The 14,475-nt window shown below is 50.9% G+C and overlaps 1 protein-coding gene across 2 annotated transcripts in view; it reads left to right on the forward strand.

The window, feature by feature from the left end:
* The first annotated feature begins 1,993 nt into the window (after nt 1-1,993).
* Nucleotides 1,994-14,475, forward strand: part of LOC149437507 (class I histocompatibility antigen, F10 alpha chain-like) — an 85,294-nt gene continuing 72,812 nt past the window's right edge. For both annotated transcript variants that reach the window (XM_089660846.1, XM_089660848.1), the window contains exon 1: nt 1,994-2,132. In XM_089660846.1, coding sequence (XP_089516972.1) covers nt 2,060-2,132 — 73 coding nt within the window. In that variant the 5' untranslated portion in view covers nt 1,994-2,059. The remainder of the gene's footprint in view (nt 2,133-14,475) is intronic.

The following is a 14,475-nucleotide window of genomic DNA, read 5'->3' on the forward strand; positions in this document are numbered from 1 at the left end:
ATTGGACATACACAATGCAATTTCCTTTACCAGCTTACATGATGATGATGGAATACAAGGAAGGGAATTAAGTTTACAATGATATCTTTCCTCTTTAGAGTCATTAGAAACCATTGGATTCCAGCTTGTGGCTATAGATGCAGATATATGTATAAGGTGACTTTTCCCAGATTCTTTATTTATTGCACATTTATTCTCTAGGAGTTTTACCGCCCACTATTCTATCATTCAATATCGATGAATATATGAAGGAAGTACAAAGACATTTACAAGATTGGAAAATAATAAGAAATCAAACCTGTGAAGATATAACCAATCTGAATCCTACTATAATGGACGCCCCAAACATCAGAAAAGAAGATTTTCAGGTCCAGTGTTTACTAGGGTTCTTGCAGCCATGTAAATTGATGCAGCGAAGTGAAAACACAGAACGATTTTCTTGTTTTTTGTTTTTAGTTTTTATTCACTGATTGTATTTTTGTGATTGGCTGTGTGTACACCATGTTTACAATGCCAAACCTTTCCATGATCTATATGATGTAAATACATTGATTTGCATCCACTATTGATGGTGATAATTTACTCCGCTTAGGATTCATAATATACCGTCTTTTTCTGGCAGGTCTGCCCTAGTCAGCTGATAACCGTTTTCTTATAGGCAGTATATGTGAGTAGCTCTCTGTTATAGGAAGTCATGCGGTTTCCTGGAAATCAAGTGTTTGTAACTACAAATCTCCTCCAGCAGGTGGCACTGTGCACACTAATGAGAGGTTACAATAAGAAGAGAACACAGAGATAGCAGCTGCCTGTGTATGTGTGCGGGAGAGCTCTGTGTATATGTGCGGGGAGAGCTCTGTGTATGTGTGCGGGAGAGCTCTGTGTATGTGTGCGGGGAGAGCTCTGTGTATGTGTGCGGGAGAGCTCTGTGTATGTGTGCGGGAGAGCTCTGGGTATATGGGTGTGGGAGAGCTCTGCGTGTGTGTGCGGGGAGAGCTCTGCGTGTGTGTATATGTGCGGGGAGGGCTCTGCGTGTGTGTGCGGGGAGAGCTCTGCGTGTGTGTGCGGGGAGAGCTCTGCGTGTGTGTGCGGGAGAGCTCTGGGTATATGGGTGTGGGAGAGCTCTGCGTGTGTGTATATGTGCGGGGAGGGCTCTGCGTGTGTGTGCGGGGAGGGCTCTGCGTGTGTGTGCGGGGAGAGCTCTGCGTGTGTGTGCGGGGAGCGCTCTGCGTGTGTGTGCGGGGAGGGCTCTGTGTACACATGGGGGGGGGCGCGCTCCGCTTATGCGTGTGGGGGCGCTCCGCGTACATGTGGGGGGGGGGCGCTCTGCGTATTTTGTACACATGTATGTGCGGGAGCGCACTGTGTACGTGTATGTGTGGGAGATTCTCTCATCACTGCGGTCGAAGACGAATGTCGGTTTGACCCCACTAAGGATCCAAACGTAAAATCTTAGAATGAGGGGGATGAATTGCGCCCCTTCATTGGTGTCAGTTGAGGGGATTTATGCCCCATTGTTGGTGTCAGTGGATGAAATAGTGCTCCAAGGGCCAGATAAAAGCAAGCACAGGGCCGCATCTGGCCCCCGGGCCGATGTTTGGAGACCCGTGTTGTAGATGATGGGGATTCCCCGGCATTGTCCTGAGTGTGTCTGTATGTCAGTGGGGGGGCATTAGATTGTAAGCTGGGGTGGAATGGTGCGGAGGGATCTCTGTAGATCAATAAGTATAGGTCCCTCCTGTGATTGGTCTCCGGGGTTTCCTGTGGATCCCTCCCATGCCCGGTATCAGGAGATGATTGGGGGGATTTGCACATTCACAATCTTTGGACTCCTGGAATCCTATTGGTTGGATGTCTCCAGATTTCACTTTCACTTTGTGGCTTTTCCTCTCCAACCTTCTCACTGTCACTCTGCCCGGTAACTGCTGACCCTCCATCTTCTGATTTTCCTATTGGGTAGAGAGGAAGCCTCCTCCAATCAGCACAGAGCTCCGCCCTCCTGTACACAGACTGTCCCTGAGCTGGGGGAAGTGGTCGGTGAGGTGTTTTGGGGTCTCTATAGATGACAGCGGGGAGGATGAAGATGGTGACCCCCCTCATCCTGATGATTGTGGGGGTGTCAGGGGTGCAGTGTGGTAAGTAGAGGACAATATAGATGCCATGTTGTCAGTGGGGGGGATTTCCTCCAAGTGTTGTATAGAATGGTAGAAATCAATGTGTAGTGATAAAGGTAGAAGTATTGTGGAAGTGACAGCCATGTCCTGTCTGTGTGAAGATGACAATACGGCTCTCCAGGCTCTGAAGGCTGCTCCTGGATCGTGTGTACGGAGCGGGGGATGGGCGGAGAGGTCAGGGCTCACCAGACATCACAGTGTATCCGCTGACAATACATTTCACCTTCTCACTGCTCACACCTATTTCCTGTTCTAGATGTGATCCTGGAGGGGGCGCTGTGTTCATTCTCCTCTGTCACATGGACATATAACTGGGGGGGACTTGTATTTCAGATTTGGATGGAGTGGTGAGGGGTCAGATCCTCTGGATGGATTGTATTGCTGTCTGTGTCCCCGTTAGGGAGACTCACCCCCCCCCCATGTGTGCTGATCACCAAATCACAGGAGGAATAGTGAGGACACAACCAACATGATGTGTTGTCACCACAACAGGAAGAATGGGGACATTTGTTTCTGTGACAACTAGGAGGGGATTTCTTCTCACTTCCTGTTGAGTCTATAGGACAGGAAGTGAAGGAAAATCCCCCTAATGAGACCCAGATGGCAGAATACAGAGGTTGTTCCCTCCCCTACTTTATCCACAATAACAAACATTCAGCTTTAGATCTTCCCTAAACCCAACTCTAGGAAAACGTTTTCAGTTTCGGATAGATTGGGGAAGTGTTCGGACCTCTGTCTGCATTGTATTGGTGTCTGTCCTGCCATGAGAGATTCCCCCTCACTTCCTGTCCAGATGATGGGTGTCACACAGAGCAGGAAGAGGACATGGGGACACAGACAAGGTTTAACTACTTCTCTACCGGAACAATTCTTTATCACACGTTAATATCAGCATTTATTGCTAGAAAATTACTAAAACCCCCAAATTATTGTATATTTTCTGAAAGCAGAGACCCTGTAGAATAAAATGGCTGCAGTTACAATCAAAGTCATAATTTCAGGGAAGAATACACTGTAGTGACATTTGGAGCAAACACTTAGCAGAGATTTTGGTAAAATAAAATAGTTGTGTGTTTATGGGGTGATGGGGAGTGACAGCGCCTGCAGAGTCCTTTACACCCCCCCCTCGGTCCCATCAAGCCTGACTTTGAAATCATGCGACTTACAATGAAGTCGCACGATTTCAAAGTCGAGGGACCCGCTGATTTCAGGTGCGATTTGCAAGATATCTATGTAAATCACCAAAAGTAGCGCAAATACTACTTTAGAAATCGGTGTGAGTACAACTAAGTGGAACCTCACCGATATGACCGCTGTAATTGCAGAAATAGGGTGCGGATTGGCATGCGATGTGCAAGTCGCATGGCATGCAAATCACATACCAAGTCACATCCAGTGCAGCTGGCGATTTAAAAGTGATTGTGTGGTTGTGAAGCTGCCGGATCATCTTGACTTGAAAGCTGATTGCCGACTGAAAAATCAACATTAAACTGACAGCTGCAGCGGCCGGGAACTTATTTTAACCCCTTAAATACCGAATCATTTATAAATATACCTTGGTAGACAAGGGGTTAAACATGACAGAATATCTAACCTTTCCCATCAAAAACTGAAGAAAATATTCCGCCTGATACTGAACTTTAGTCTTCATTTGTTGTCAGTAAATCCTCCCACCAGAAACGTCTCTGACATATGGTTTGGGTTCTGGGGTTGTTTTGTGATCTAATCACCTCTTGTGGGTTTTAATAAAGTATTACTCCGACTAAAACACTTTTTGGGGGTGCAGAGAAGGGTGGAACCTTTGTCAGGTTTGACTTCTGTCTTTGTCCTCCATTTGCACAATTTCTATGCTTCCAGTTGTGTCATTGGAACAGGAAGTGAGGGGAAATCTTCCTATGAAGTTCCAGCCAACAATACAACCTGACAGAGGTGCTAACCCTTCTCTACTGTCTAAACTGAAGAAAGTTTCCTCTGAGTTCTGCATTCACATAGATTTCTAATTCCAATTGGGTTGTAGTCAGAATTTCTAGTATTATAAATAGAATGATTTGTTTCCTTTTTCTTACTCATCATTCCTACTATGACGCTTGTTGTAGATGTATTGATGGATCTTTCACACTGCTGGGCATTTGTATGTCCACTGCACTGCGACAGGTTGGTAACACCCATTGCAGGGATTTATTTGGTTTTGATTCCAATTTTTCAATCCCATATTAGGCTTCATGCACATTTGAAGCTAAAAACTGCTAAAAAAAATGCTGGATAAAAACCACTAATATTTCAGCATGTTTTGCCGGCTTTTAGCAGAGTTTAGCGCAGTGTGTTCAGCTACATTTAGTGGCATTAGTGTTAAGGAAACGCCGCCACCGGCATTCTTACCAACAGACGAGTCATTGGCTGAATGTGAACTAAACAATTGCCGGCAATAAAAAATTGAGAAAAAAATTGTATGCACGTGTTAGTGTGTGTGTGGAAGGGGGGGGGGTCATCCCCCAATGCATAGCAAGCCCTTCATGTCTTGCATGAATTTTAAGGGGAACCCCACACCAAAGTAAAAAAAAATGGCATGGGGTCCCTCTATAATACCAGACAACATGCCTTCAACATGGGGGGGTGCTTTAGGGTAGGGGGCTCCACCCTCCCAAAGCACCTTGTCCCCATGTTGATGAGTACAAGGGCCTCTTCCCCATAACCCTGGACCAGTGATTGTGGGAGTAGAGGGGGGTATCTTATTGAAATCTGAAATCCCCCTTTAACAAGGGGGCACCCAGATCCTAGCCCCTGTATGTGAATGAGTATGGGGTATATTGTACCCCTACTTATTCACCAAAAAAAAAAATTGTGAAAAGTAAATAAAAGCACACACACTGTTTATGACAAGTCCTGTATTAAAAAAAACAATTAAAACCCGGTGAAGATCCATCGTTTTATGTCCTTTTCCATCTTTATAAAGTTCCATTACCTTGTTACGCAGGACTTTTGACAGTTCTTTTCTGATCCCCATGGCTCAGTATCTAGCCTAGTCAGTGCTTCCATGTAAGAGCTAACACTACACTGACACTACTTGCAATTTATACACTGACACTACTTTCAATTTAAAAAGCCAGAGATGTGGGACATTAACCTCTAATTGGCATTTTAACCCCTGTGTGTGTCACCCTGTGTGTCTGTACCAAGGCCAAACATTCCAGGGGGCGGAGACTTCTGATCCGGGCCATTTGGGTGATTTCTGTTATCATTATGTTTTAAAAAGGAGCCAAACAACTGTGTGATAATAAATGGCTTCATATGATCATCATCTTCAATAAAAGAGCATTTTTTGGCATGATCAGTCAGATTTTGAATATCAATGCCAACATTTCACAATTTCTGCCAGGGTATGCAGACTTTTGAGCACAACTGTACACCCTGAAACATTTTCTTTTCCAATAAATGACTTGTCAAAAACTGTGTGCATTTTTATTTACTTTTTGACACTTTTTTTTAGTGAATGAGTAGCGGTACAATATACACCTATTCATTCACATAGGACCTGGATGCACAGTCTTTGCACCCATCTCTACATACCTGTCAAAGGGTGGCTGAGTCCAAACTGCTGATTGTTATTTACTTTCTATGGACTGCCTGCATGCAGCTCATTGGTGGAAAAGAGTAAAAAAATGTCTTTGCACGCTGTACATGACGAAGCACCCATGTGAATGAGCCCTAATGGTTTGGTTTGAAAATTGCTGCAATTAAAGGAAAAATATTAGGGGTGCACTGAAACTGAAAATTCAGGATGCGCTTAGCCGAAAACCGAAACTGAAATGGACAGTTTTTAATAAAATAATTTTTTTAAATATAATTGTATTATATTCAACTTTTTATTTAAAGTCATGAATGTAAATGAATTTGAATTTAAAAAATACAATCCCCGCTCACACACACCTCTGCACCCCCCGCTCACACACACCTCTGCACCCCCCACTTACACACACCTCTGCACCCCCGCTCACACACACCTCTGCACCCCCCACTTACACACAGCTCTGTACCCCCGCTCACACATACCTCTGCACCCCCCGCTCACACACACCTCTGCACCCCCCACTCACCCACACACACCTCTGCACCCCCCGCTCACACACACCTCTGCACCTCCCGCTCACACACACCTCAGCACCTCCTGCACACACCTCTGCACCCCCCACTCACACACACCTCTGCACCCCCCGCTCACACACACCTCTGCACCCCCCGCTCACACATACCTCTGCACCCCCCGCTCACACATTCCTCTGCACCTCCTGCACACACCTCTGCACCCCCCGCTCACACACACCTCTGCACCCCCCGCTCACACATTCCTCTGCACCTCCTGCACACACCTCTGCACCCCCCGCTCACACACACCTCTGCACCCCCCGCTCACACACACCTCTGCACCCCCCGCTCACACACACCTCTGCACCCCCCGCTCACACACACCTCTGCACCTCCCGCTCACACACACCTCTGCACCCCCCGCTCACACACACCTCTGCACCCCCCGCTCACACACACCTCTGCACCCCCCGCTCACACATACCTCTGCACCCCCTGCTCACACATACCTCTGCACCTCCTGCACACACCTCTGCACCCCCCGCCCGCTCACACACACCTCTGCACCCCCCGCCCGCTCACACACACACCTCTGCACCCCCCCCCCCCCCGCTCACACACACCTCTGCACCTTCCCGCTCACACACACACCTCTGCACCTCCTGCACACACCTCTGCACCCCCCGCTCCCACAGACCTCTGCACCCCCCGCCCGCTCACACACACACCTCTGCACCCCCCCCGCTCACACACACCTCTGCACCTTCCCGCTCACACACACACCTCTGCACCTCTTGCACACACCTCTGCACCCCGCGCTCACACACACACCTCTGCACCCCCCGCTCACACACCTCTGCACCCCGCGCTCACACACACACCTCTGCATCCCCCGCTCACACACCTCTGCACCCCGCGCTCACACACACCTCTGCACCCCCCGCTCACACACACCTCTGCACCTCCCGCTCACACACACCTCTGCACCCCCCGCTCACACATACCTCTGCACCCCCCGCTCACACACACACCTCTGCACCCCCCGCTCACACACACCTCTGCACCCCCTGCTCACACACACCTCTGCACCCCCCGCTCACACATACCTCTGCACCCCCCGCTCACACACACACCTCTGCACCCCCCGCTCACACACACCTCTGCACCCCCCGCTCACACATACCTCTGCACCCCCCGCTCACACACACACCTCTGCACCCCCCGCTCACACACACCTCTGCACCCCCTGCTCACACACACCTCTGCACCCCCCGCTCACACACACACCTCTGCACCCCCCGCTCACACACACCTCTGCACCCCCCGCCCGCTCACACACACCTCTGCACCTCCCGCTCACACACACCTCTGCACCCCCCGCTCACACACACCTCTGCACCTCCCGCTCACACATACCTCTGCACCTCCTGCACACACCTATGCACCTCCCGCTCACACCTATGCACCTCCCGCTCACACACACCTCTGCACCCCCCGCTCACACCTCTGCACCCCCCGCTCACACCTCTGCACCCCTCGCTCACACATACCTCTGCACCTCCCGCTCACACACACCTCTGCACCTCCCGCTCACACACACCTCTGCACCTCCCGCTCACACCTCTGCACCTCCCGCTCACACCTCTCCACCTCCCGCTCACACCTCTCCACCTCCCGCTCACACCTCTGCACCCCCTGCTCACACACACCTCTGCACCCCCCGCTCACATATACCTCTGCACCTCCTGCACACACCTCTGCACCTCCCGCTCACACACACCTCTGCACCCCCCGCTCACACACACTTCTGCACCCGCCGCTCACACACACACCTCTGCACCTCCCGCTCACACCTCTGCACCCCCTGCTCACACACATCTCTGCACCCCCCGCTCACATATACCTCTGCACCTCCTGCACACACTTCTGCACCTCCCGCTCACACGCACCTCCTGCACACACCTCTGCATCCCCCCACTCACACACACCTCTGCACCTTCTGCACACACTTCTGTACCCCCCCCGCTCACACACAACACACCTCTGCACCTCCCGCTCACACACACCTCTGCACCTCCCGCTCACACCTCTGCACCTCCCGCTCACACACACCTCTGCACCCCCCGCTCACATATACCTCTGCACCTCCTGCACACACCTCTGCACCTCCCGCTCACACACACCTCTGCACCTCCCGCTCACACACACACCTCAGGGTGGGGTCTGCGTAGCTCCCTTTTAAAAGTCTCCCGGTCCCAGGTCAGGGTGGTGTCTAGGTCAGAGTTGGGGGCACTCACCAGGTCCATGGAGGGGGGGGTTCCATGGTGGTCTCGTCCATGGGAAGATCTCGACCTGCTTGGCTCCTGGTCACAGCCCCAACATATTGGCACTGCAGCTCGCCTAGATCGTTCCCGAGTAGGACATCTGCTGGGAGGCCGCCCATGATGCCAATCTGGCAACGCTTCTCCCTGAATCCATAACCAAGGCATAAGGACGCCCAGGGAATATGCTGTCTGGCCCCTCCCGCCAGCTCCATTGAGAATCCAGGGCCGGGTTGTATGGCCAGAGCCTTATCACATGGGAATCCGCTATGGTGAGGAAGGCCCCGGTATCCCTGAAGCCGGTGGTGGTTTGCCCATCAATCCGAACCGCCTGCAGGTGGCGCTGCCTCTGCTCAGAGTAGGAAGCGACTGGGGGGTGGACACTGTAGACCTCCCAGCGACTGACGGCCTCTGGGGTGGTCACCCATTCGCTGGGTGGTGGGGGCAGTGGCTCTTCTACTGGGTTTAGCTCAAGGTAGTTGAATCGACGGCCTCTGGGGTTGGGGCAGTTGGCCTGGATGTGCCCCAGTTGGTTGCATCCGTAGCACCGATGGTCCAGGGGTGGCCCCACAGGTCTGGGGCGGTAGAGAGGCACTGCGGGGTTTGCTGTAGCGGGCAGGAGGACTCCCCGGGGGGGTGCGGTGGCGGGACTGAGGGGTGGCCGGACGGGTGGTTGGGCCTTTGGCGGCTCAGCAGTTCGTTTTTTCCAGTGGGGTTTGATGGTGAGAACCTCGTTAGCCAGGGCAGCGGCCTTCTCGAGGGTGGCAGGATTGCGTTCCCTCACCCACCTGCGCACCTCGGCAGGGCATTGAGCATAAAATTGTTCTTTCAAGAAGGCCTGGATAATTTCTTCCGCGGGGCGGGCCTGTTCCCCTTCTAGCCACCGCCGGCAGGACTGCAACATTTTGTGCGCGTACATCTTCTAGGATGGGTCGGCGTGACAAGGGAGGTGCCGGAAACGGACTCGGTGAGTTTCTGGGATTACCGCGTAGTGCTCTAGCACGGTCTGTTTGACCCGTGCGTAATCTCTATTCTCTTGGGCATCTAGCGTACGGTATGCTGCGGCTGCACCCCCTTCCAGCGGTCCAATGAGGTGCCGTAGCCAATCTGTCTGAGGCACTTCCAGGAGTTGACACAAGTGTTCAAAGCCTTGGAAGAACCCCTCCACATCCCCGGCAGATTCATTAAAGGGCTTGAAATCTTTGCGAGTGATCCTGGGAAGGTCAGGCCCCAGGGTTCTGGTCTCAGTGGCCCCCCTGGTTCTCTCTCTTATGGGCCCTCTGGATAGCCTCCCTCCTGTCATCTAACGTGGCCCCAGGCCCTAGGATGGCCATTTCCTCCTCATACCGAGTAATCCAGGGGCTCCTGGGTCTTTGGTCATTGTATGCGGGGGAGGCCGGCCTTAGTTGATTGCTCTCCCCTTGTTCAGCCTCTCGGGGGTCGGCCTCCTCAATGGCCGTGATCAGTTCTTCCTTAGATAAGCCCCTCCAGGTGAGGGCCAACATCCGGGCCTTCTCCTGCAAACTTATCACAGTCCAGTTTCTGTACTCGCTGGGCCGGCCCAGGTCCAGCGTCAGCTGACTATCATTGTCTGTCATCTCCCTTAGTGTTCTGATCCCACCGCTGCCAACCAGTATGTGACGAGAGCGTAGGCAGGACAAACACACAGAGCAGATGATAAACACACAAAGCTTTATTGAATTATGACAATCATTCAATTTGGGTCTGAGGGTAGCGTCCAAGTACCCAGAGTGGGGGAGGAGCAGGGAAGGGGCCAAAATAACTGTAATCCGGCCCCAGGTAGGGCAAAATTGGAGTCTCTGGTAAATTGTAATCCAGGCAGGGTGATGGAGGGGCTCACAGACAGTCCAGGCAGGGAAAAGTAACGGGGGAAAGTTCACGGACAGTCCAGACAGGGGAAACGGGTAAGGCCACTTACAGTTCTAGCAGGGGCTCTTTCTGGCTCACAGCGGCCGGCAGCAGACAGTGACACTCCTCAGTACACAGCAGATAATTCACACAGTGGGTATTTCTGGCACACAGCAGCAACGGGTAATCCTGGCCCCACAGTATTAGGCAGAGTTGCAGCGGGAAATCCTGACCCAGGGTATTAGGCACAGTATCGTTGGGCCCTCAGCAGGTATTTCTGGCCCCAGAGTATTAGGCAGAGTAGCAGCAAGTAATAGTCCTGGCCCAAAGTACTAAGCAGAATAGCAGCGGGTAATATTCCTGGCCCAAAGTATTAGAGTGGCAGCGGGTACTATTCCTGAACCCCGAGTATTAGGCAGAGTGTTCAGCGGGTTTAGCTGAGGGGGTCTGTCCTCAGCTCAGACCTCCCAGCAGCTTCGGGGACAGCAGCAGGAAGAAGACACCCGGAGAGTCCTGCTCCGGCCTTCTTAAGGCCCGAGCAGGACACTTCCCAGTTGCCCTGGCAACGTTCGGCACAGCGCCACATTGCCACGCAACGAGGCACGCCCCCTTGACTCGGGCTGTGTTCTCGAGAATGCGGCCTTTTTCTCTGGCGGGCGGGTCAGCGGGGGGGGGGGGGGTGCGCGGAGACCGGCCGGCAGCACTGCACCGGGGTCTCCTGGCGGGGGTCACAGTTCTTCTGGCGATATTGCCGGGAGAGATGTGATCCTCGCCACAGGGGCCACTTTCTCATATCCTGCACCGTCTGTCTTCAAAGGCTGTGGCAGGATGAGAGGACTCGGTGAGGGGTGAGGTGATAATGGAGGGGGACAGCAGGCACAGGGATGTGGGGGGAGCACGGCACTCTGTGACAGCATGTAAATAAGGAAATGCCGGTTATCGTCACGCTGACATCTCGTGAGGAGAAGAGAGCCGGTAATCAGCATTACTCAGAGGGTACACGTACACTGATCATCAGCGCGCTGATGATCAGTGTGCCCTGATGATCAGTGTAGCCCCTTCAGTGCCACCTGTCAGTGTCCCATCAATGCCACTTGTCAGGGCCCATCAGTGCCACATATCAGTGCCTACCAGTGCCCATCTGAGCTGCCTTTTAGTGCCAAATATCAGTGCCAGTCAGTGCCACCTGTCAATGCCGCCTATCAGTGCCAGTCAGAGCTGCCTATCAGTGCCACCTAACAGTGCCATATATGATATTCCTTTCAGTTCCCATCAGTGATGCCTGTCAATGCCCATCAGTGCCTCCTCATCAGTACTGCCTATCAGTGCCCATCTGTGCAGCCTCATTAGCGCACATCAGTGAAGGAGAAAAATCACTTATTTACAAAATGTTCTAACAGAAACTAAGAAAAAAACTTTTTTTTTTTTAAATTTTCAGTATTTTTTGGTTTGTTTAGCAAAAAATAAAAAACCCAGAGTTGATTAAATACCACCAAAAAAAGCTCTATCTGTCTCAAAAAAGTGAGTACAATGTTGCATGACCGTGCAATTGTCATTCAAAGCGCAACAGTGCTGAAAGTTGAAAATTGGCCTGGGCAGGAAGTGCCCGATTTGCGAGGGGTTAAAGGTTTACTTTAGTTTTTTTGTGTGTTGTGAAAGTGTGGTCTCTACATTATTGGTTAAGTAGAATCTATTTTTAACCACCTTACAAGCTCGCTATGACCAAATGACGGCTACAGCGCGGTCCTGCAGTTCTTAGAGGGCGTCATATGACATCTTCGCAGAATGTGCCGCCCCCCAGTGGCACGCACACGCCGCTGTCTATGACACAGCTGATCACATGACACGGTAAAAGGCCAATCAGAGCATCCTTTTACCACATGATCAGCTGTGTCCAATGACACAGCTGATCACAAATAAACACAGTTGCTGGTTATCGGCAGCACCTTCCTCACACTGTCATAGCATGAGGAAAGCACTGCCGATAACCGGCAAGTGTCACAGAGGACAGCATCCTCTTTATCACACATTATCAGTGTCCTGACTATCAGTGCAGCCCCAAAAGTGCCCATCTGTGCCTCCAATCAGTGTCCATCAGTGCTTTGCAGCATCAGCAGTGCCTCATCAATTCCCACCAGCGCCGCCTCATCAGTGCTGTCTACCAGTGCAGCCTCATCAGTGCTGTCTACCAGTGCAGCCTCATCAGTGCAGCCCATCAGTGCTGTCTACCAGTGCAGCCTCATCAGTGCCGTCTACCAGTGCAACCTCATCAGTGCTGTCTACCAGTGCAGCCTCATCAGTGCAGCCCATCAGTGCTGTCTACCAGTGCAGCCTCATCAGTGCACATCAGTGAAGGAGACAATTTACTTGTTTGCAAAATGTTATAATAGAAACAAAGAAAAACTTTTTGTATTCAAAATGTATTCATGTAATATTATATAATAAAGCTGCGTCATGTACATACAATGATTGTTAGAGGATGTTGTAATAAATCCGAGATTGTATAAGGGCCAATTCATACTCTATACAGTGACAGGAAACGATTGCTTCCTCTGTGTCCCATTCACACTGCAATGTCAGGCAGCACAACGCATTTTGTACACTTTAAATAAAGCTGGTACAAAACAAAAAAGGGGAGCCATGTGATGCGCTGAATCACGTACCACACTGCCCCCTAGCACAGCCGACAATGCAGAGCGGCCATAGCAGTGAATTGTTCCGGTTGCTTTGCAATTTCAATGGCTTTTTAGGTGTGAATTTGGCTCAGTGATCTGTGTGTAGGGGGGGGGGGGGGGGTTGGGGGGTATTCTCCTGCACAGAGGAGGATCTTAGTACAGACGTTCAAGCACTAAGGGCTCTTTCACATGAGTAGCTGGGGGATAATAAAAATGGGTAGCTGATCCACAGTTTTACTGCCCCCCGACCACCCAGATGCTAATATTACATCCTGACAGGGCTGTGCAGATGCTGTGGCTGCGATGCTTTGCTTCATGGCTGCACCATTTTTATCTTGGGTTGCCGGGTCTGACGGGTCGCACTGCTTGTCAAACTCACCCATTGAGACCAATGGGGCCGCACAATAACTATAGGCCAAACACTTGGTTCACTGTTGCAGGAATGTCACACGATGTAAAATCACACTTCAGCAAATAAAAAAGTATAAAAAATGCATTATCAGGTTACAGCACCTCCTGAACGCCTGTCAGCCATTGCTATACCCCCCTTGTATATGTGCGGATACAGGGTGGGGGATGGTCCAGACTTGTGTCCAGTCATGGCTGAGCTCATCCCTGCTTACATTTTATTTTTTTTTATTTATTTCAGATACTTATATAGCGCTGTCAATTTACGCAGCACTTTACATATATATTGTACATTCACATCAGTCCCTAACCCTCAAGGGGTGTACAATCTAAGGTCCCTAACTCACATCCATACATACACATACTAGGGCCAATTTAGACAGGATCCAATTCACCTACAAGCATGTCTTTGGAGTGTGGGAGGAAACCGAAGTACCTGGAGGAAACCCATGCAGGCACAGGGAGAGCATGCAAACTCCAGGCAGGAGGTGCTGTGGCTGGGATATGACCCTAGTACTGTCAGGCGAAAGTGCTAACCATTTGGCCATTGTGCTGCCCTATATCATCATACATTATGGTCAGTGTAGATCAGTGATACAAGATTGGGATTGCAGTTCATAGGGGAGATTGTTGTACTAATAATAGTAAATTCATATCATACGGGCAGCACAGTGGCTAAATGGTTAGCACTTCCACCTGGCAGTACTAGGGTCATCGGTTCAAATCCCAGCCATGGCACCACCTGCCTGAAGTTTGCATGTTCTCCCTGGGCCTGTGTGGGTTTCCTCCAGGTACTCCAGTTTCCTCCCACACTCCAAAGACATGCTGGTAGGTTAATTGGCTCCTGTCTATATTGTCCCTAGTATGTGTATGTATGGATGTGAGTTAGGGACCTTAGATTGTACGCCCCTTGAGGGTTAGGGACTGATGTGAATGTACAATATATAT

Source organism: Staurois parvus, unplaced genomic scaffold (genome assembly GCF_062004578.1).
Source record: "Staurois parvus isolate SC_StPar_1 unplaced genomic scaffold, SC_StPar_1.0 ptg001284l, whole genome shotgun sequence".
Taxonomy (NCBI): Eukaryota; Metazoa; Chordata; class Amphibia; order Anura; family Ranidae; genus Staurois; species Staurois parvus.